The following is a 25,107-nucleotide window of genomic DNA, read 5'->3' as shown; positions in this document are numbered from 1 at the left end:
GGGGCATTTTTTCCAGTTTCAATGTTTTTTGAAATGTGTTCTTTAATGGAAGGCTGCTGTTGAGAGGACTGGTTACTCCTTATATAACACCGGGACATAGGGTGCGTGCCTCCAGAAAAAGCACACTTGTGTTTATATCTGCAATTTGTGAGCCATTTGCTGGAAGACTCGTTAAAGGCACAGCAAACCCCTTTTTTGATAGAAAACAGTTTGGAGCTTGTCAGCGGCCTGCTGCGGCAACATTATGTTTACCCAAATATCTATATCCTTTACCACCCATTGTACTGAGGGATAAACTGCTAACTTTTGTCTTAAAGATTCGTCATAATTATACCAAGCCATACCGCCAAAATTGTGATATGCATCAAATATAATATCTGCATGTTGAAAAAGAATTGCTTTACTTGGGAACTTCTCGGTGAGTATTGCCGAATTAATGGAAAAAGCTTGCATCCAATTAAAAATATTTCTAGGAAAACTGCGTCTCCTTTCATCATCATTATTGTAATTTGTTTTACATACGTTAAGGAGTGTAGTTTCTATAATGGGGTAATTTATGGGGTTTTACTTTTATTTAGGCCTCTTAAAATGACTTGAAATCTGAGCCAGGTCCCTTAATAGCAGGATTTTGTGTTCTTTTATGAAATTTTGAAAAGCCCCATAACATCTTACAAAAATGAGAGGATGCATAAAAAAACATTTGGTCAATGTTAGTTATCAAGTCTTTTTGCTGTTATTTAAAGATGTTGAAAATTTTTACCAAATATCCATTTTTTCATAAATAAATGCAAAACATACCATAAAAATTTTTCAACTGACATGAAGTACAAAATGTCACGAGAAATATGCCACTGTTTTTCTATGAGCAGCTAGATACAATAACAACGACATCTGATAAGGCGGGAGAGCCCATGGTTTTTGAGCTTCCCCAGCCCAATAACATCAGCCTGCAGTTGTCCTAGTACTTAACCATCTATATATTAAGGGGTTACTGAATTTTATCCTGCCCTTCCCAACACTCCTGGTGGTGGTCGTGGGTACCAAGGTAATCATATGGGTACCAATGTTAGCCTTTTTTTTTACCATCTAACATTTAGGGTGGCTTCATACTCACCAAGTTCAGTCCAAACCCACTCCTGCAGATGGGAAGCTGAGCATCATATTGATATTTTATGAATCCTAAATAGCAGCACGGTGTTGGCTCTGCTGTATATTGGGATTCGGGAATTCTGGAAAGTTTAAATAAAAAATAAAATAAAAACTAATTTAAAAAAATTCTGGTTATTGAGATAGTCCACCACAATCCCCCACTTACATGGATCTGAAACACAAAATAAAGTAAGACATTGGGGCTCATTTACTAAGGGTCCAAGAACCGCATTTTGGTCAGGGTTCCCGACGATTTCCGAGTTGCGCCGCATGTAACAAGTTTTTTTGCACACGCAGTCGGATTTTGGCGCAATCGCGACAACTTTCATGCAACGCAAATCAGGGGGCATGGCCGTCTGACAACCCAATGGATTTGGACTACGTGTGGGAATTAAAATTCAAATTGTGTCACAAGACACGCACTTACAAGCACCAGGAAGAAGAAGGTGAACTCTGGCAGACTTCAGCAGGGAAGCGATATATGCAGGAAATCGGGCCACGATCTACGTGAATCGCGCCAGACTTCATCTTCATTGGACCATCCGGATTGGGGATCGCGACAGGACCGGGTAAGTAAATTTGCCAAATTGTGTTCATTTAAACTAATCTCAGCCTCCTCACAGTTGCATCAATTAAGGGATTATTATTTAGTGACAAGTTTCATGTACTATTAACACAAAACTGTCAGTAAATAATTTTGTTTTGAATTAGCATCATAATTTCTTAATTGGTGGACATAACACTGCTAGCATTGTAGAATTGCTTTCATTATGCTTATAGTATAATCTTCATTATATCTGCTGTGTTATTGCTCAGTGTCAAACCAGTCTATGGGGGTTATTTATCATTAAACGGCTCCTTGGGATAGTTCTTTGTCTATTTTTGGAGCTCTGCTGCCCATCAGATTCATTAGAGTGGCTTTGGCACTTTAATAAATGATCTTATGGTCTATTTTCTGTGTGGGATATTTTTCAAAAAGCCTCAAAATACCTAAAAAGTCCCAGCACATAGACAATAGATTAATAAAGAGGTATAAATAGCCCTGTGAGACTTTTTAGCATTGAAAAGTCTTAAAAAACCTCAATGTGACTACTTTGAGACTTTTTACGCAAAAAAAAAAAAAAGACTAGAAAAACCAATGATAAATAAACCCCTATGGCGCTATCTATGTGAACTGTGTTCTTGTGGGATTCAAATTGTGCAAGAAGTAGCCTGGCACACCCATCATCCTCAGTTACATGAAAGGAAAGCAGCTGAGATTAGGTATAATTACAAGATAAGATTAGAAAGGTGATCACAGGTGGATATTAATAACCATTCGTTGCACAGGAAATATACACAGTGGATGATAATACATTTGTTATAGGTGAAAAAGCCTTTCAATCACTGCCTAAAAATAATATAGCCCTAAATTATGTATGGCTGTAGACCTCCCTACTTGCAGGGAGCCAAGAGACTGTGGCTATACACATGTTCTTATAGCTATTGTATACCTAGCTTTTATACTATGGGAAACCCAGAGATCCATGTACAGAATATTAGGTTTTCCGTTCTATTATAACATATGTATATATTATAAAGGGTCTCTGTTAATCATATATTACTAAAATGCCAATTTAATTGAAGAATTGATTTTCACAGATAACTGTCCTGGAAAGTCCATAAAAATCCTGGCAAAAGGGGAGTCAAATTGTTAAGTGTTCCCAGAAGGTAGTTCTATACAACCGGTCATCTGCTCTAGCATCAAACATGACTCTAGCATCACCAGATTGCGCCCAAAATAGAGATCTACAGCACCGGATCACAGTGTGTTACACTGGGTTGGGACCTGAGTAGGTGGCAATGCGGCAAAAAGGATGTCCTATCTTTTGCCAGATTGTGAGCATGACCACTCGGCTTTCTATGCAGGGATGAGGAACGCTCCTCTCTCCTGCACCCGTCCGTGTACCTGGGATCTGGCCTGGGTGAGCACATGGTCATGTGCATGTAGCCTTACATACACACTACCCCTAAAATTCTTATCTGAGCTGGGGACCCAGATGCCAGGGTCCCCTGACACTGCAGGCCCCATAGCAGCTGCTATGGCCGGTAACCCTGTAGTTACGCCCCTGATGGGGAGTCTCATTTATAGCCTGTATAGATGAAGTGTCTGGTCCAGGATTTGCATAGATGGGGTGCCAGGCCTGCACTCAAATATTCACCAACATGTGCATTCCAAATTACCAGGTCAATATCAGAATAATGGGGTTATGACTCTTGAGAACCCCCTAAACTGATACCATCAGCTTCTTGGTGCTGAAATTATAATAGATGGAAGTCCACCTATATTCCCTGTATAGTGCTAAGAACTGGAAATTTCTGCTTAGCTCCTACAAAAGGCCTGTGTCAGCTAATCATTGAGGGTCCCAAGTGTTGGATCCTCAGTAATCTGATATTCATGATCCAGTGGATAGATCATCTATATTATTATCACAACAACCCCTGGGTTTGCAGTGCAGAAAAACACTGGTACAGAGGCAAGGAGTATGGGATGGGGCAAATTTTGTTTGTTATCTCCCCATTGAAAAATAGCTGAAAACAGGGAACAATAAATCCCACTGTACAGACCTGATTGGGCAGTTGTTTTGGCAACAAGAGAATTTATGCAAGTGCTCAGATTAAGTTCTGATCTAAGAAAACATCTAATGCAATGAGTTCATGGATATACATATATTATCAGCTAATTATAGGCATTATATCACATGATAATTAGAATGATATCATGTATTTCCCACACTTTAGCCTCATCGATATATTTAGATCCTTGTGCATGTCAGTCCCTGGAACTAGGTAGTAACACCCAGAGAATAAATTACTGTAGCAGAAGACATCGGACAACAGTCACTGATATAGAAGTAAAATTCCCAGCATAGTCCGATCCTCGGCACTCTGTCCTACTGCCGATCCTAAGATCCTGAGATCCATGTGTAAGTTAAGCCACTGTATTCTGCACCAGAAATCACTGTGTGTGCCAAGAATGCACAAATTTCTGACCATGGTCTCCTTTTTGTGGGGAAATTGGTTACAATTGCTGCAATTATAAGCCTGCTACATTTTATTTTCTGGATTCAAGGCATCTTGCATACAAACATATAAAGGGGACATGTTGACAGGAACAGCATGAATGGGGAGGGCTAGCACATATCCCCATTTAGGTCTTCTCCTGCCGCCCCCATTTCCAGCTCAGGCAGTCTCTAGCCTGTGAGTGGCGCTCACACGGCGGACATGACAGACAGGCCACAAATAAGGAATCGTGGCCAGGAAACAGCACACATTTACGTGCTTGAGTCCGAGGCCAATGCACCAAAATTATCAATAGGTGTGTGCCAATGAGGCATCCAATTGATGTAATTACAATTTGGCTTATAGAAACTGATGGTCCCAGCTCAGTTTGTCTCATCCTCATTTTCTATGGACCTTTAAATTGTTATTAAATAAGTTGTAATGTATTTGGACTGTGTCTATTCTGAGAGTAGAGCTCCACTGGGTGAACAGTGAATGTTGTGTTTCCACATGAAATGCTATGTGCATTTGAGGTGGCCCTGTCCCTTCCCGAGTCAGTAAGAGGCTGGGAAAAGAGAAAGTGACTGCTACAAGTGAAGAAAAGAAACAGAGGGTTTTTTTTGTTTAATACCAGGGGATAGGAGTCTACAGAAAGGAGGCTGGAGGAAAGGAGGCCACAGAAGGAGGCTGAAGGACAGGAGGGCACATGAGGAGGCTGGAGAACAGGAGGCCACCGAAGGAGGCAACAGGACAGGGTGACACAGGAGGAGGCTAAAGGACATGGGTAACAGGAGGAGGCTAGAAGACGGGGGCCACAGTAGGAGGCTGGAGGACAGGAGGCCACAGGAGAAGGCTTGAAGGACAGGGTGTCACAGGAGGAGGCTTGAGGACAAGAGGCCACAGGAGGAGGCTGGAGGACAGGAGGCCATAAAGATTCAAGAAGAATAGTTGTGGCAAGTACCAGTGGAAGTTCATGTGAGTTCTCAGTGTTCTCAAGAATATAGTAAGTACTGCAATGTTCCAGAGAACACACCCTAGTCTATGTAATCTAGGCAATGACATAACCATAAGTCTTAAATTATTCATGAAGGACCTATCATTCCTTCCTCTTACACTTATTAATTAAGACACTGATGAGTGGATATATAAGACACAGAAGAAGGGACATCGTCAGTACTAACAAACTACACAATAGAAACCAGGACATCTTTCCACCAGCCAAATCCAGGGAAGACAAGATGTATCCTTACAGACAAATGAGATACTCATACAGCCCTTACAGAAATCCTACTCAGGCACCAGAACCAGACGTTGATCTCCTTGCCAGGCAGCTAGATGAAGAGATGATGAACATGAGGAGTGAGCTCGAAAGAAGGCTTCACCAGCTCCCACAGTTATCTCAGGCTTTGCCACCACTGGACGTAGATATGCGAAGGAGTCCGGCCTCGAACAGATACTCTGTATCAGCTGTGAATAACTCTCCTTCTTTAGTTCAACCAAGAAAGGAGAAGTTTGAGATGACCTTAGACGTGAGTCCTTTTTCTCCTGAAGAACTGATTGTGAAAACAGAAGGCAGGAAACTCATTGTGTCTGGAAAGCGTGACATAAAGACGGAGACTGAGAATGGCGGCTGCCACCATGAATTCCGTGACTTCAGGAGAGAAACTGAACTTCCAGATGATGTGCATCCTGAGGACGTGCTGTGTTCCTTGTCGAATGATGGGCAGCTCCACATTGAGACTCAATGCCTGGCACTGCCAGCTGCACGGGAAAGACTTGTTCCCATCCAAATGGGACGAGCCTTGGGTCGCTGACTGTTAAGTCAACCCACTGCATCTGAGGTCAACAATATATCACTCTAAAAGGTTACTTCTCCAGTGCACAGGACTTGCATAACGACTAATCTATCTGAACATTATGGAATTATAATTTGTTATATAGGTATCCATGAAGAAGGGTGGTGAAATCATTATGGTTCGTCGTACTGTTTCCATTATATCCACCATCACAGAACAGGAGAAACAGTGACACTTGCTACACTTCACCTAAGAGTTTCCCCACATTGTTCTGCTAAGACTTTTAAAAAGGTAAAAAAGTGTAAAGGTAAATCAGTGCAGGTATACGTAAGTTTTAGATACACATGCAACTACAAATAGCGCATAATGTGCCCCCTATATTTTACAGTCCAATTTTGGAAGAAATGTAACTTCCATACTGAACTGCAGTCTATTGTGTACATTAATCTGTATTATCTGTACATTTAGGGTATTGTTTTTTCTGTTGTTCATGTACTTTGTGGTGCCAGTTACAATGACATTTGACAAATATAAAGTTTTATGAATACAGTCTGTACTAAAGATATGATGTTTAAAAACTATTACTATACACAAATAAATATAAACAAATACATTAAATTTATGAAGTTTTGTGGTTTCATGTTTATTTGCTTTTGCTTTTGCTACCAAAAAGTGTCTACAAAAGCTTGGGCTGTTGTTCTGTATTAAGCCAGTAGAGGGTGATAATAACGCAAAAATCCATAACTTTTTCATTTTTACGTGTACAGAGCTGTGTGAGGGCTTATTTTGTGCGTAATGAATTTTACTTTCCCGTGATGTTATTTATTATAACATGTGGTGTACTGGGAAGCAGGAAAAAAATTCTAAATGTGGAAAAAAAAATTTAAAACCGCATGTGCGTCACGTTCTTGTGGGCTCAGTTTTTTTCACTCTGCACTCCAAATAACACCTCCACTTTATTCTTTGGTTTGGTATGATCGCGGTGATACCAAATTTATACAGGTTTTATTGCGTTTTAATACATTTTCAAAAATTAAACGAATGTGTACGAAAAAGGGAAAAACATTCTTGCCATCTTCTGACGCTAATAACTTTTTCATACTCTGGTGTACAGAGCTGTGTGATATATCATTTTTTGCGAAATGAGCCAACGTTTTCATTGCTACCATGTGGAGGTCTGTGCGACATTTTGATCACTTTTCATTACCTTTTTTATGTCATGTAAAAAGGTCTAAAAGTCGCATTTTGGACATTTGGGCGCCATTTCCCGTTTCGGAGGTCACTGTTGGTTATAACCGTTTTTATATTTTGATAGATCGGGCATTTTGGGACGCGGCGATACCTGATGTGTTTGTGATTCTTACTGTTTATTATGTTTTATATCAGTTCTAGGGAAAGAGGTGATTCGAGTATTTAATATTTTATTAATTGTTTTACATTTTTTAAACTTTTTTTTTCTTTTTTTTCACAATTTCTTAGACCCTCTAGGGTACATTAATCCTAGATCAGTGATGGCAAACCTTTTAGAGACCGGGTGCCCAAACTACAGCCAAAACACACTTATTTATTGCAAAGTGCCAGCACGGCAATTTAAGTAGTAATTTATTGCTACCTGTTCTACCACAACTTTTAATCATATCGGCCTCTAGAAGACAACAAAACTGTTAAAAGAAGAAGGGCAAATTTGGACTAATGTTGTAGCATCTCGCTATCGTCTCCCTGAACAGAAAGAAGCCTAGAGGAGCTCCTGCAGTCCCAAGCAATCAAGAATGTGTTGCTTTAAAATATCACTGAGAGCAGCATTTATTGAGTCGCCTGGGACTGCAGGATGATTCTTTGAGTTCTATGTAGAGTGCTATATTGATGGCCGCGGTGCCCAAAAAGAGGGCTCCGAGTGCCACCTCTGGCACCCGTGCCATAGGTTCACCACCACTGCCCTAGATGGTCAGATCATTCCTACCATATAATGCAATACTTCTGTATTGCAGTAAATGGAGTGTTTGCATGTAATTCGTTACAATGAGCCACTGGCTCATTGTAACTAGTCTCCTGAAACCATGCAACCTCGGGTTTGACGAAGACTCGAGGCTGTCATGGCAACCGATCACCGCCCCCTTAGGACGTTCGGGGGATCGACGATCAGAGGAAACATGGCGGTGCCCATGCGCCGCCACTTTTTAAGTGCCGCTGGCAACTTTGCCAGCTGCAAAGAAGAGGTTAGCACCTGCGATCAGTGGGAGGTGGAGAGTTTAACACTGAACACCTCCTCCCATGTGATTGACATCATGTGCCCCTGGACACAGGAACATAATTACTGTGGAGGCCGCATTTTAAGGCAGGGAAAGCTTGAATTCAGTGTTAAACTCTCTTCCCCCTTATCTATATAAATCAACTCTAAAGTCACATGCAAATGAGATGAAAAAAATGTCACAATGAAAGGCTGATGGGGGAGCATCACTTCAGATGCCTATATATTGGGCTCTTTAGAGCCTAGAACCATTGCTATGGATGAGAATCTCAGGTTTCATCAACATCAGGATTCTGTGAACTACAAAAACAAAGATAAAAGCAGTGAAAGAAAAATCCAGGAATTTGACATTAGCATCTGAAGTCACAGTTCCCCTCTCAGTGTGACTTATTTCTGGCAAAAAAACTACTCTTTTCTGCTCATTTGCATATGACTTTGGAGGTGATTTTTTTTTTTATAGGTAAATCGATGAGATTTAACATCAAAAATTGAATTGTGGAAAGGAAATTTCATATCGTACTGGGATTGCTAGTAGTTTAGGGGAGTAAAATCTGATGACAGAATCCCGTTAATATACAGCACACAAATCAGTGGGTACATGTACCGACAAAAACAGACATTACAGCTTCACTTTTTAAAGTGATCATCCACTTCAAAATCAAATCTATATTCTGAACAGCAGTGAGATCTTACAACAGGAGGAAATAGAGGCACAGGCGCCATCTTTAGTATTTGGCATGCCATATTGATACTATTTATAATGAGTCACTTATAATATACACTGATAATGTTTTGGTGGTACAGTCGAGAGAATAATAACTATACTAATAATAACTATAGCAGAGTGGTACAATGTCAGCCATATTGATTATGACTTCTTAAGGTTTACATCCTAGCCTTGCTGGGTCGTAAAACAAACGAGGGTTTAAAGTCATGGAGGCTGCTGCAATTGACGTCATTCACCAGACTTCAGGAGAGCTGATTATGATATCCCTGGATGCAGGAGCGTCAATTACAGCAAGGGGGCATTCTGAGGTAAAGAGAGCTTGTCTTCAGTGCTAAACTCTTCACCTCCATGACTTTATAATACTAATTTACATTTGATTTCAAATTACATTGAGGCATGAAATAAACATGATCTGCATGGTGTGTCTCTGCTTGAAAACATAATAGAAGTGGTTTATTAAGTCAATTTCTGCTGACAGGTTCCCTTTAACCCTTTCGCGACCCGTGATGTAATGGCACATCACAGGTCGGCTGCGGGTGCATGGGGAGGGCTCACAGGCTGAGTACTCTCCATAGCCGGCAAGTCTTTGCTGCATATCGCAGCAAAGACTTACCGGTAACACCCGCGATCGGTGCCAGCAAAGCTGCCGGCGGCTTCAAAAAGATGGCAGCGCTCCATTGCCATGACAGCCTTAGGCTTTCTCTCTTCAATCCATTGATTACAATGTGCGATTAGCACATTGTAATGAATGAAGAGGAAAATCCCCATATACTGCCATACAGTAGTATGGTAGTATATGGTAGGATCAATCGGACAACCGAGGGTTAAAGTACCCTAAGGAGTCTGAAAAATAGTAAAAGTAAAAAAAAAATTAGAATAAAAAAAACCTAAAAATTCAAATATAATACCATTTTTCACAGCATTTAACCCCATAACGAAAAATATCGCCCAGAGTCAAAAAATGGCACTTATTTGCCATTTTGAAAAATATTAAAAAATTTATAAAAAGTGATCAAAAGGTCATACAGTCCTAAAAATTGTAGCATTGAAAGCTTAATCAAAAGTTGCAAAATAAGATACCATCCACAGCTCTGGATAGTAAAGTATAAAAAGGTTATTAGCGCCAGAAGATGGCAAAAAAAAATTTTTTTAAGTTTTTAATTTTTGGAAATGTATGAAAACATTATAAAACCGATACAAATTTGGTGTCCCCATGATCACACCGACCCAAAGAATGAAGTAGACTTGTAATTTGGGGCATACAGTGAAAGCCGTAAATTCCAAGCCCAAAAGAAAACACTGCAAATGTGTTCTTTCACCAATTTTACTGCATTTTGAATTTTTTTTCCCGAAAACAAGCCCCACAGAGCTGTGTAAAAAAAAAAAAAGTTCTAGATTTTTGATTGTGGGGAGTGTAAAATAAAAATGAAAAAACCAAAAAGAGCAAGGTCCTTGAAGGGTTAATCTCATAGCGCAACATGACATACAGTTACTGCACTACATTTTGACAATTTAATAAATAATGCAAAACATATGAACCAAAATTTATGGCTAACATAAAGTACAACCTGTCATGAAAAAACAATATCAAATTCACTAACATAAAGTACAACCTGTCATGAAAAAACAATATCAAATTCACTGTGGTAAGTTTTTAAGTGCAAATTTTACTTGTTTTCAGTTTTGTAAATTAACAACACGAAAGTTAGTAGGATGCCAGCTCTTCTCCTAGACCTATGTCCTCTTATCACCCCTCCCTGCTGATGGGCTGGCCTTGCTCTACCTCCTGTCAGTGTGACAAAATTCTCTCAGTCCACTGCCTACCAGACATAGATAGGGATCGAAGGGGGGGAGTTAGCCTAGTCACGCATATACAGAGCTCCTAAAAGTACAACCGTGTTTCAAGCATTCTCACCTCTGCTCACTGAAAGATCCAGCCGCCAATATGTCCGACGCTCCAGCCGAAGAATCTGCGCCGACCGTAGGGGAGGTCAACACAACGCCTGCAGAGAACCCCTGTACTGAGCTAAAAGCTGCAATGGAAAAATGGTAAGTGACCCTAATGTGACGGAGAAATGGAAGAGTTATCGGACCCTATATTATATTCTATACCAATATATTTTATTCTGTGATATTATGTATTGTCATAACAAATTACAGCATATTGTACTATCTCATATCATACAGTAGAATATAATGTCACTGAATATTATAAAATGACCCAGCCAATTGATAGGTGGTAATAGTGCCAAGAATTTAGTCTGACATCACATACTGTAGACTCATATTGAAATAAAATTCTTACAAGGCCTAATCCACAGTCAGATACTCTAACCTGTAGACGTTGCATAATGTTGAAACAAACTGATGAGGAAAACAACATTTTGTTTAATTTGCAGATACATTATTGTGCGTTTGTCCAAATGTGCCTTGCCCTGAGTGTCCTTTACTACAAATTCCTGTTATTTCTTTATGACAATTTTGAGATTTGAGTATATAACCTTATCTGGATTTATTATTTAATGAAAGTTAAGAATATATGGATTAGTCACGTCTATATAATAGATAGATAGATAGATAGATAGATAGATAGATAGATAGATAGATAGATAGATAGATAGATAGATAGATAGATAGATAGATAGATAGATAGATAGATGTAGATGATAGATAGACAGATAGATAGTTAACATAAAATAACTGCTCCTGTAAAATGGCAGATCTATCATGTCCCAGTTCTAGATTATTCTGAATACCGGTATATAGTGATACAGCTGTAGCTTTCTAACATAATCTAGATTAATGTGTTATCAAAAATCATTTCTTATAGATATTCAAACACAACCTTGAATGTTGGTTGTATGAGATGAGGACCCCTAGAAGAGGGCATATGATTACAATTTCTATTTTATTTTATATGGAATACAGATGGAGGGATATGCCTGTATATCTGGGATTATGTAATGTATGAAGCCACATCACAAAATATGAGAAAAGTGACAGTTCATGTACAGTCTCATGGACAACTATGACAGCGTTATTGTTGATTGACATAAAACCTAATATGCCCTCTGCAAATGATCCTTACTATTAAAGATATACAGGTCCTATCCACCGTCTCCTGTTCCCTGTGCACCCAGTAATGTCTCACCAGTAGGCTGCAGTCTGAAATATTCCTAAAGGGTATTTTCCTTTATATCATATACATCAGTGATCTGTAACCTGTGACTCTTGGGCTCAAGAGAAATTACATCTCCCATTATGTCCTGCCCGAGACATAACTTGTAATTACTAGGACCCAATATAAAATGGCTACCAACCTCCCACCCACAGTCTATGTGGTTTATATAGTCTATAGTGCTGGTCTTTATAGGCTACTGTCTCCTGAATCAACTGACCCCTATGTCCCCCCTCAAATTATACCCCTGGGTCCTAGCAGCAAAAATGTAGAGTTACTCATTTAATATGTTCACAGTAGATGAATAGGGCATCTCTCAAAAGTGAATACACACCTCACATTTTTGGTAATATTTTATATTGTTTCATTTAACCCTAATACAATGTATAATAGTACTGCTTGAATAATGGTGTAAATTTCAGTACCCCCAAAATAAGTCAGCACACAGACATTATTGTGTAAAACGCTGAGAAAATGTCAGGGGTGCAGTAACTTTTGTTAGATACCGTACATGCTGTGTGAAGGTTCTCCTTCCTGCTGTCACACTTCCAGAGATATATATGACTGGTTCTCGCCGCTAGAGTTAAAGAAGTAATATAAGTATCATGAAATGACCCACACAGCAGTTATATTTATGGAGCCTCTAACTTCCCCCATCTGAAACTTCGCAGTGCACAGCTAGAGCGCAGCTAGAGTGATATATACAGTATACAGATAGATAGATTAGAAAGTGGTGATTTACAAAGCAAGAAAATCGAAAGTGTTGTCCTCAGAATGTTGGGGAGTAACTAGAAGAGGCAGGACCCCATAGCAGACTTCTGAATGGGGTCTTCCCTCCTCCTTTAAAAAATATACATATTACTTGTTCACAGGCAGTCCCCGGGTTACGTACAAGATAGGTTCCAGAGGTTTGTTCTTAAGTTGAATTTGTATGTAAGTCGAAACTGTATATTTTAAAATTGTAGATCAAGACAAAAAAAATTTTGGCCCCAGTGACAATTGGAGTTTAAACATTTTTTGCTGTAATGGGACCAAGGATTATCAATAAAACTTTACAGCTGATTATTGCAATCTGGGACTATAGTAAAGCATCTAGAGAGCTTCACCAGAGGTCAGTAGGGTCTGTCTGTAACTATGGGTTGTCTATAAGTCGGGAGTCCTTAAGTAGGGGACCGCCTGTACTTGCATACACTCTTACTCACATTTATACACTCATGTGCGCACATCTATCTATTATCACTTAGGTCAATGACCTCCTGTTATCATAAACTGCAGGTGCAATGGCCGCTTCAGCCACTTGCTGTCAAAGTCTAAACCAGTCATCTGACAATGTGCAGTTTTGCGACGGGTTCATCAGTCCGATGTTAATAATACCCCATTCTGCTATCATCAAATGTGCTGCAACTTTCTAATGGACTGAATGTTTCAAAGCTTCAGCGTTTCAGTTGTCCATCTCTGCCCCCACTAGAGGCTAAAAACCCATCTTGACCTGGTCCTGCTCCTAAAGTTGATGATTCCTTTCTATGTATTACTTTAGTGATTCCTGTATGAAATAAAAATAGCAGCAACACAAGCCTCTATTATCTTATACTCAAGATTCAGATTTTTACCTAACCTTAGGCTACATTGACACGAACGTATGGGGGACGTATATACGGCCAACGTATATCCAGCATATATACGTCCCCCATACACTGCAATGGCCCCACGGTGCCGTACGGGAGCGGTACGGTGCAGCACACGTGTGGCAATGTACCATACTGTTCCGTAGCCCGTAGAAAGGTAGGACATGTCCTATCTTTCAACGGAATACGCTGTAGGGCCCTATGTTATTCTATGGAGAGGGGCGGGGTGAGCGGCGCTCTCCCCGGCGCAGATGTATGCCCGCTGTACTACGGTACGTCAGGCATACATTGTGTGAATGTAGCTTTATATTTGTAACAAACTACAGCAAAGCCTTGAGAATAATCATGCCAGTTCAAAAAAAAACTAAATCTGAAGGGTTCTCAATATAGTATATGCCGTAGGCTCTCGGGTCCATTTGCCACTCTGCATGGGGAGCCACTACTTGCCTATAGCATCATCATGTATAGCAGGAGGGCCACAAACTAAATGATTTCAGTGATAAATATCAGTGACCATAAAAGTGTCAGGTTGGTCTCCTCCTGGACATCTGTTACTACAGCCTTTAATCATATTCTGCCATCCACAAGCAACCTTATTATAAACGCAATGTCAGATTCTGCCAGTGCAGAAAGCCAGATCTGCGACTGACCCACATTTCGGTTGGCCTATTGCCATGGTTACAGTGATCACGGAATTACATGGCCTTCCTACACAGCAACCGGGCACTGCTAGGCACATACCACAGAAATACTGTATGCATTGTGGTTGGCATAATATACAGAAAAAAGTTTCTCTGGCATCTGCTAACCATGATATTTCCATGCTGGTTTTGATGTGGTTTAGGCCGTGTTTGGTAATACCACTTGGTCTCTATATAGTCGTATTATGTACTTACTGCACAGGGGTAATATTTAGAGCTATGGTAGATTTTTAACCTGTCAACGAAAAACTAGAAGCAGATAGGGCAACCAATCACATTAGTTATTTTTTAAAGTTCTGTTTAGTTTCAACAAAGTTTAATCCAATGAGAAAACAAGAAAGTACCTTACAATCAAAAAGGCTGAACAGAGACCCCTCGCAGGGGGAATATTATAAGTATAAGTATACAAAGGGAATGTTCAAGAAAATAAGGGGAGGGTGGGTAATGTGTGTTAATATTAGTATTGTTCTAGTAATTATAGAGATCCGTTGTAATTAAAGATGGGGGAGGTCCCCTTCACCTTCACTCTCTTTGAGTGGGAGATCTCTGCGAGGTAATCCAAGGTGCCCATATTCCTTCGAATAGTGCATAGGTGTCTGTTCTGGTCGCCTCTATGCTCTCAAATAGCATCAATATGTTAATCCTGTTTTTGACCACTGTTAAGGACAGGTCCGGTGATTTCCATTTTGCTGCTACTGTGTTCTGTCCATGGGATCTGACTAGCATAATGGTCTGAACTCACAAATGAACCCTCCCAAAATAAGGACTGTTTAGAAAGCATTATACTTATCCCTAAATGGTTTCTTTCCATGCATATTAAAATTTACTTGCATTGCCCTGCCTCCTTGATCCTGCTTAACAGGTCTGAGTGCTATGATATTCTGCTGTGTGGCACATTGAGAGAGAGCGCTGTGGGGCACTAAAGTCATGTGACCAGAATGACATCATTCAACATGTTATATCTGCAACGTCTACCCCATGTATCTGTTCACATGAAATCACAGCAGCCTCTATGCAGGATGGGGAGGAGTAGAAGTCCATGGAGGCTACTGTGATTTCATGTGATCAGATATATCCAAGGTGTACAGTTTGATAATGTTAGGTGGCTAGAGGACCTGTGATGATGTCACCCTTGTCACATGACATTTCTGCTGCATGCTGGAAAGAGGCATAGGACATGGGGAGGAATAGATGGGAGAGGCCGTCTGAGCAGGACAAGTGTTCCCTGAGGTCAGGGAATATTAAATAAAAAAACAATTTTGAGGTAAAAAAAAGGGTGTCAGTTAGTGAAAAAGGCTCTATGGGAACCTGTCACTAACTGTATATGTGAAAAATCTTTGCAGATGTTGACCCTGGGACATGAACACATGCCCCCAGTGCTGCAAGGCTGTAATGCTAACCACTAAGCCACAGTGCTGCCCAGACAACTAGCATCAATATAAATTAAAAAATATAAATATTTGTCAGCATTGTTTAATATATGTGCTAAGCCACACTTCTGTGGTGGAATATATTACATTATATCCATGGTGAGAATAATTGACATCACTCATTGCTTTTATTATCCATTTAACTATTGAATAAACATCATTATTTGTTTTCACCTTTGGAGTAGCAGTAGAGACTGAATTTTTACTATATGATTGTAATCTTGGGGGCATTATTTATGTACAATGTGGCCCCCCTCCTGTTGACAATGCATTACAAGAGCACTGTATGATATGCTGTATGTCAGTATGTAATTTAGACTATGTATGGCACTAGTGACTCTGGGCACGTTATAGCTTTATACATTATTTAATCACTACTTTGTGGACTTTGCAAAGGTAAAACTTTTGCACCCACCATGTTAGGTCTTGCATATGTTAGTAAAATTCTTCCTCCAAGCAAAAAAATGACAAAGCAAACTTATGTGCACCGTTCATTCAGTTTAGGTAAAGTGTGGGGGATATTACTGAGCTCATGATGTAGGCAATTACTTGGCACCCAGAAGCTGTCCACATGCATGGCTGCTGATGCAGGCTGACAGGGTGCTGGCTGTTTATCTGACAGCACAACCCTGGGGTGCTGACACTCCCTACCCATAGCCAGTGTAATGCAGAGGGGATCGCTGAGTCAGCCTGGGCCTCATTAGCTACAGATAAAGAGGGCAGGATAGCCAGTGTGCAGTTATGCAGGAATAATGTGGCGCGTCAAGTTCTGTCCCCAGTACATGAAGTGCAGATTGAGGTATTTTAACCCCAGCTTCATGTTTAGTATCTGAACCATGGTTTAATCAAAATGATTTCCAACAAGGGTTTACAAGGTGTAGCTAGTGAGTGAACAGAAGAAGCAGCCAGTTTCAATTTTCTATTAATTTTGATCCCTTAGATAGAAAGCAAAATGTATCTATTCACTGCCAGCTAGCAGAGATCTTTACAATATACAGTTAAAGAATGTTTCATTACACAATTTTATTTACATACATCCCCTATGTAGCCATCTGTAGCCTACACACCACGCAGGATGGAAACACAAAGTATATTAGAAAGCAGAATATAGAAAACACACAACACCTTAGAAGACCAGCCATTTACTTCTATCACTATCCTCTGCCTACAGGCACAGTAACCTTATCTATAGTGACAAGTCTCTCCATATTTACTTATCTGTCTGACATACACATGGAGCCCCTATAACCCACAAGCGCGTCTGATGTGACTATCTCACATCCAACTTATGCTCGCCAAAATGTCCAGCCCAAATGCCCAGAGACCAGAACTGAATTCAACATGTTAGTTCAATTCTGGTTTCTGAGCATTTGGGCCGGACATTCCGACAAGCACACAATGCGAGTTTAATACAAATTAGATCTTCTCTTTCTCCAGCCAATTAAAACTTGTTAGTAGCAGAACTAGTAATGAGAGAACCCTATAACCAGGACTGTAAAGGTCCCAGAATTCATTCACTGATGTGCCATGAAATCTACAGGACAGACCCATGTGTCTTGCAGATGTAATTGCGTCTTTACGTGCTTGTGCCACTGCTCAATGACCTACTGCATGTCCTTGCTCTTTGTAAGCCGAGCAGGAAATGAAAAGCTCAGTTAGGCCTTGGGGTATGACGCCAAGAATGCTTTTAAAGACGTATCTGGATTCCGGGATGGGTCTCATGTTAGAGTCGCATAACTGAGCACCTATAAAAATGTCCATTCACAGAGTTCTGATAAATCGTAAATTTACGCTGCTTTGTATCTTGTATCTGTATTGATCTTAAGTATCAGGCATCAGGTCTTATATAGTCACATCCAAATCTGCATTCAGAATCCTATTTTCTAATGCTAGGATACATGATTATCGTAGGCATATCCAGAGCTGCATTCAAAATTCTGCAGGGTTGCTGTTATCTAATGTTTTGCTGCATTGCCTGCACAAGCATTATGGTTGCTTCCAATTACACCGCCTTACATTCTACGTGGCTATGCTTGGTATTGTCGCTTAGCCCCATCTACTTGAAGTGAATTGAGCAGCAAACAGACCTTGGCTGTCATTTATCTTAAGTCTGAAAACATGTGGCTAGTTTGGGGGATTTTTTGGACTTGAGGTTACCTTAGTAGTGATCGGAGCCGGTACCAGAAGCATCGGGTGCCAGCTGTATGTTACAGTTGGCACCCGTCCCTAGCACCCACGATCGGAGTTTCCTCCGATCGCGTTCATTAACCCCTTACACGCCAACTCGTATAAAAGAAAAACATGCCAGCAAAATTTTTCAACTAACATGAAGTACTAAGTGTCAGGACAAAACAATTTCAAAATCACTTGGATATGTATATGCATTCCGAAGTTATAACCACTTATAGTGTCACAGGACAAATTTGAAAAAATGGGCCGTGTCAGGAAGGTGAAAGATGGCTTCGGCGTAAAGGGGTTAATGTGAGGGTTTCAATAATCACTCTCGACTGCACTTTAACAGTTAATATCTCTGTTTTCCTGACACTTGGAAACATTCTCCTCTTTCATAGGAAGAAAGAAGTGAGGTTCTCTGTGTCACAGAGCCAGAGATAAAGCCCCCTGAAGTGTAGCCCCCCTCCAGATTCTTAGCCATCAGGCTGCAGGGAGAATTCTGATAATGCTGCACACAGGAGCTGTTGCACCTCACAGATAATGGAAATATTCATTTTATATGTTACTACATTTTGATAAGGAAGAAATATCAACTAATGTTCATGTTTTTAACCCTCTCAAGAACACACATGCTCTCTTATTGCCTTTTATTTGTTTTTTTTTTTTCTTTCGAAAATTGACTGATACGATGAACATTCAATTCTCTTTGCCTAATGTCACTACATATTAACACCGCAACCCAGAACTTGTCCATAAAGCTATATGTAACACCAAAAACACACACACGTTCCTGAATAAAGTTTTTATTTCCCACCATCCTCCATTATTTATGCATCCTATGTTATAACGCTCTCACTTAAATTCTTATGAAGCGCGGAGGGTTCTGTTATTTTTCGGCTAATACATTGGCGCATATCTAAACGTGACTTTTATTATCTCACTAGAGGGCTTTATGGATATATATATATTTATTTGGGTTACCATTGTGTAAGGGAGCAAACAATAATATATCTGTGTGAAGCGCAGTGCAGTCCCCTGTGGATTTAACATTCCCTCTGCTGCATATTTTGGTGAATATACACGTGTGGTATGTATGATCTCCTCACATCTTGCTGTTTTTAGTATTCTGGATTTGTACATATTTTAGAGAAAATTTTGAATTTTCATGAAATTTTTGTATTTTATTGCTGTTTGCCGCAAAGTTGCATGAAGGCGGTAGTGTGTATGAATTAAAAAGTTATTCTTGTTAACATGGTGATTTCTGGAAAAAAATTGATTTTGACAGAATAGGAGATTTTTATTTTGTGTGTAATATATTTTTAAACACATTTATGGATAGCATGTCATGGTTTTTATTTTTGAATTTTTGGGAGTGTAAATTCTTGATGTTGTGTATTGTGGTATATGTAAATCTGCTCATTTTGTGTTATTATTTTTAAATCACTATTTGTGCGTAAACCTCTGCTTTGATGTGAGTTTTATGTAAAAACCTACATTATCAAGGCATTTTCAATGCACTTTTTGTTTAATAATTTGTGTTTGTCACAAAGTTACATGAGGGTGGTCCTGGCTGTCAACTGTTAAGGCAAATGCATCGCCTGGTTGTCTACTTTCAAAAATATATAGGTTTTAGGGGTTTTTCATCTGTTTTATTGCAATATTTTGCAGGTTGTGGCTGTCTTCTAGCTGAAAATCAGATATTTAGTTATTTCGGTTTTAGTGATATTATGATGATTTATTCATGGGAACATATCAATATGAGGCATTAGTGAACACATGTCCATCTATTACATTTTGGAGATGTGAAGGTAAATATTTTCTGTATGGAGCACAGTTTTTTCCATCAAAGTCAAATTTTAAGTATTTTTTATAAAATGTTTCAGTTTGAATGAAAATTGGATGAAGGTGCCTATGTCTATAAACTCTTTAATACAATTTTGAAAATGGGGCAAGTGTCTGCATTCAGAAAATATGTGGTTTGTTGCAGTTTACTATTAGCAGTAATTTTTTGGTTTTATGGTGAATGTCAAAATTGTAAAAATTGCTCTGGCCAATAACGCAACAAAATATACAGAAATGCCGGGCGGTGAAAGGGTTAATACCCCTTGGAGGAATGCCCTGGTGAAGATGCTTATCACCTATCTCCTGTCTATAAATCTATCATCCATCTCCTGTCTATATATCTATCTGTCTAGTTATCTATCTCCTATAATCTGACCATTTATACATCTCATTTTTTCTCTATTTATTAATCAATCTTCTATTTCTCTTCTACTGTATTTATCTTTCATATCTTCTGTATATATATCATCTACTTTCTAGTTCTGCATCTAGAAATCTCTATTATCTTTCCTATTTCTCTTCTATCATAATAATTATAATGAATAATTCTTTATTTATATAGCGCACATAGACACAGCAGCGCTGCACAGAGCTTGCTAGATCAGTCCCTGTCCCCAATGGGGCTCACAATCTATTCAACCTACCAGCATGTTTTGGAGTGTGGGAGGAAACTGGATGACCTGGAGGAAACCCACACAAACACGAGGAGAACATACAAACTCTTTGCAGATTTTGACCTGCAACCTGAACCCAGGATCACAGCGCTGCAAGGCTGTAATGCTAACCACTAAGCCACCGTGATGACTATCATCTATCTATCTCCTATAAAATTTTCCCATATTACAGATTTTTTTACCATACTAAAGGGAGCCTCTTGCTGACTGTGACTGGTCATCAAATAGTTTTATTTTGGGGCCCCCACATTGTATTTGTTGCACATTTAGACCAAAAAGCATGTCTGTCAACTTCTTGAATGTTGTGTGTAATGTTTTCTTCTCACAGTATGCTAAATACATTAATACTATATGCCACAATGTAAAATTAAAGTGCAAAACCACTAAAGTCGATCAACAGATAACAGACCTAGCGTCACAAATTAATAAATTTGCCCTTTGTCTCTCTAAGCAGACTGTAGAATTCTAAGTTCAGATCTAAATGAAAAAGGAGTAAAAAAATGTCATTCTAGTTTGTACAAGTAGAGATGGATACTAGGAAATACCACAGATCCAACTAATAAAATGGAAACCAGTTTCAGGGTGATTTTGAAGCATTGTGCCACAAGATGGCGATATAACATTGAAAATCTTTCAGCCTGAAGTAAAATTCTGGATTGCTCAAAGCTTCTGTACCTTCTGGAATCCTAGTGGAGTCACACTAGGAATTTAGGGGCCCCTGACTGACAAGATATTTGCCCTTCCCTCACACTTTAGTTTCCATCTTATAAAATGAAGTCACATCACATGTACATGCTTCATAAATTCTTTCTCCTATATATAGTTCCCTGGAATAAATTATATCAAGTACAGCATCGCAAATTTATTATATATACTGCACCCCCCGAACTGACTACATACAGCACCCACTTATTCATTAATAAAGGGTGTGTTCATATAACATAAAGTGAAAAATGCATTAACAATGCATATACAGTATATACTGTATATAGCCCAGTACATGCCTTACCCCAGTAGATAGGTAGCCACAGCACATGCCTCCCCCCCCCCAGTAAAGAAGTAACCACACAGCACGTGCCCCCCACTAGATATGTAGCCACAGCACATGCCCCCCAGTAAATAGGTAGCCACAGCACATGCCTACCCCCAGTAGAGAAGTAACCACACAGCATGTAACCCCCTCCCCACTAGATAGGTAGCTAGAGCACATCTCAAAGGCATGGGGCCATCTGTTATGTAATGCCTGTGCTACAGAGTTTTATGGCTGACAACTGATGCCATTTATGGGTTGTCTCCTCTGAAGATTTATGTGGCATCTTTGGCCACTTGTTTGTTTGAAGGGATATTAGTGGATACTCTGGGCTGCTGTTACCCGTTTTTTCCTGCAATGATACCAGTGATTTACCACGTGACCTCTTTGGCCACTGAATGTGAGAATAGATAAACGTCATGTACAGAGAGAATTGTGATGTTAACTTGATGATTGTGTCCTTGTTACTGCAGTGCAGCCGAGAAAGGTGAAGAAAGCTGCCAGGATCTAATTCAAGCCTATAAAGAATGTATGAAATCTCTGGGACTGCAAATCTAATGTATGGCGAGGTAAGAGGAGGCTATGAGACCATGAGCAAAGGTGTAACTTACACATGAAGACTGTATTTTATATTCCATGCCGTGTACTGGGAAGAGGGGAAAAAATTCCAAATGCAGTGACATTGCTGAAAACCTGCATTTACGCCATACTTTTGTGGGATGGGTTTTTACGGCCTTCATTGTGCTCCCGAATGACAAGTTTCCTGTACAATCACGAGGATAGTAAATTTATGTAGGTTTTTATGTGTTTTAATACATTTAAAAAATTTCAAACCATCTATACAAAAAAAATCTTCATTTCGCCATCTTCTGGCGCTAATAACTTTTTCGTACTTCAGTGTATGGAGATGCGGGACATGCCATTTTTGCGAAATGACGTTTTCATTCCTACCATTTTGAGGACTTTACAGCCTTTTCATCACTTTTATAAAAATTATTATATGTTGCAAAATGGTTAAAAATCGTGTTTCGTACACGTATTTCTGCAGTAGATTAACTGTTATTATACTGTTATAGAACATTTGTGGACCCATCAATACCTAACACGTTTATTTATTTTTTTATCAGTTCTAGAAAAAGGGGGGTAATTAGAATTTTTAGGGGTTTTGGGGGGTTTTTTAAAAATCTTTTTTTACTATTTTCAGACTCCCTAGGGTACTTTAACCCTAGGTTGTCTGATTGATAACTACAGTATGGCAGTATATGGGCATTTTACTATTCATGAGGCCAGATAACATACAGCCTCTGGTCTTACATAGACCCAAGGCCCTCATGGAGACCAATAGTTATTCCACGATGACGGAGAACGACGATCAAAGCCAATATGGCGGCACACGTACTTTGCTGGCGGCGATGGAAGGGTGCATCAGAAAGTGACTGACTTTCCAGAACACCAAATCAAGACTATGGATAACTTACCAGACACCCCAAATTACAACATAAATGAAGCTGCTTTGAAGCAGGGTCACTATAGAGCCAACAGATAACATCTGCGAGTAAGTGGCTGGCTGCATACAAGGGCTCTGCTAAACCCAAAACTGTGCCCTGCATGCAGTCAGGTAGGTATTCCCTAGATTATATTCTATACGCTCAACCTCTTCACCTCTGCTGTCAAGAGAAGGCAGATAGAGTTTTCAGCCATTAAGGGTTCTGCTGGGCCCCTATCTGTATACCTAAACATTTTTGTAGTGCAGAAAGAGGGACTTAAGATGCAAGTGCTATGCACGCTTTAAAAAATTCCTTGCCTTTTGCCCCAACGCTTATTCCATCTCCACACAGTATTTGCTTTCCTCTTGGTAACCCTCACCCCCCCTCAGATTCTGTTCCCCCCGATATTGTCCCCCCAAAAGAGCCCAATCATGTTAACCCCCTTCCCAGCAGCTCCCCCTGTTGTGGCTTCATAAAAAAAGAAATAAATAAAAACAGAGTTACTAACCTTTCCCTTTCGCCCCACAGCAGCTATCCCCTGCTTATGCTCTGCAGCACTAAAGCTGGTAGGCAGATGACATTATCATATCATCTGTTGGTCCCCAATAGAGTTGACGTTGTGGGATATACCTCCCGCCGGCCAGGACAGAGCCGGAAATCTGGCACTGCCTGGCGGGATCCGGAATGGTTGAAAGGTACACCTCTGTGCAGGCCCCCTGCTACAGCAGTAGTGAATGACTCCGGCAGAGGTTGGTGGCCTTGCCTAATCCATGTGCTGGAACTGACTCTGATCATAAAAGAATAAAAATTGCACATAGGGAGATATATAAGACACAGACCCATGGCAGTAGAAATAATAGCTCCCAGCATTCCCTGCTTGTTCCGTGTCTTTTATCTAGAACACATTAACAAACATTTAAAAAGAAACTAATTTTATTTTTTCTTAATCCCTCAGGTTCGTTTTTTTCTGAGAGTTACTGTGTGTCCTGAGTCCTACACTTCCCCATCATTCTGTTCCCTTTAAATCCGACCATTCTCTTGGGAAGGACAGATGGGAGAGCTTTGCTCCATGTGATGCCGCACTGTGTAATTGTGCCCCAGACGGTGGTCTCCTGTGTTAATCTACCTTGTACAGCTCCTCCTGTCAATGGGCCATACGCAAACTCGGACAAAGCCGCCAAAAACCTCGGAACGCAGACCACCATGAAACTGTATATGTTTAGAATTTATCTTATTTCTTATATGTATGATTGTTTGCAGATGCAGCATTAGGAGAAAAATACAAAAAAAGTTCAACAGAAAATATTACCAACATCAGAACATGAAAGAAAATAGCCAAAAAAATTGAAAAATAACAGCCAATTTACCGGATCCTCATTGTGGTTCTGTGTTGTTCAACTATACTTGTATGTATACTTACAAGGTACTCAGGCCAAGTGGACGTTCTTTCTATCAGTATTCCTGATGGCCTGTGCACTGTTGGAACTGCACATTCTAAAGCAAAAAATTAAAATTGATCAATAAAAGAATTATATTTTGCCTGTTGAATGCAATCGTCACTTTTGATCTACATGTACTGTAAATTATTATCTTAATGTTTGGTAATGTATTTATAAAGTCCTGCTCCTTGCGATCTAGATAATCCATCTGACAGGTCACGGATCGAAATCAAAGTTCTAAAGCACTTTTTGTTCTGCTAACCAGGAGCATATGGCTATATATCTTCCCCCAACTTGTTGCCCCCCACCAATAAAGGGCCATTTCACATGAGCGTTTTTCACACACATGTCCCTCAAGAGTTTGTGATGCGTAGAATTCCCATCAGACAATGACCAATTATATTGAATGTTTATTTATGTGGCATCAACAACATAGACTACATTCATCAGCTTTTTACCCACATGCAAAATGCTGTAAAAACTGATCAAAATCGTGCATGGAAATCTGAAAGGAAACACATAGAAATCTGTAGGTATCTCCATCGCAAGTAAATTTAAAATAGATCC

The 25,107-nt window shown here is 39.7% G+C and overlaps 1 protein-coding gene and 1 long non-coding RNA gene across 2 annotated transcripts; both read left to right on the top strand.

The window, feature by feature from the left end:
- Window positions 1-5,338: 5,338 nt before the first annotated feature.
- LOC140065719 (heat shock protein 30C-like) lies at window positions 5,339-6,609 on the top strand. The gene has a single exon (XM_072113292.1). It carries the CDS (start codon window positions 5,430-5,432, stop codon window positions 6,003-6,005), a length of 576 nt encoding a protein of 191 aa, XP_071969393.1. The 5' UTR covers window positions 5,339-5,429; the 3' UTR covers window positions 6,006-6,609.
- Window positions 6,610-10,763: 4,154 nt separating this feature from the next.
- LOC140135190 (uncharacterized) lies at window positions 10,764-24,649 on the top strand. Its single transcript, XR_011856484.1, has 3 exons — window positions 10,764-11,011; window positions 22,088-22,183; window positions 24,057-24,649. It is a non-coding gene; the product is annotated as an uncharacterized lncRNA (long non-coding RNA).
- Window positions 24,650-25,107: the final 458 nt, after the last annotated feature.

This window comes from Engystomops pustulosus, chromosome 6 (genome assembly GCF_040894005.1).
Source record: "Engystomops pustulosus chromosome 6, aEngPut4.maternal, whole genome shotgun sequence".
In the NCBI taxonomy this organism is placed as follows: Eukaryota; Metazoa; Chordata; class Amphibia; order Anura; family Leptodactylidae; genus Engystomops; species Engystomops pustulosus.
Note: the sequence above shows the minus strand (reverse complement) of the source record. Positions and strands in the feature narration are given on the sequence as shown.

Excerpts from the sequence above, each read along its gene's own strand:
- LOC140065719 (XM_072113292.1), top strand. The coding sequence starts at position 5,430 with ATGTATCCTTACAGACAAATGAGATACTCATACAGCCCTTACAGAAAT.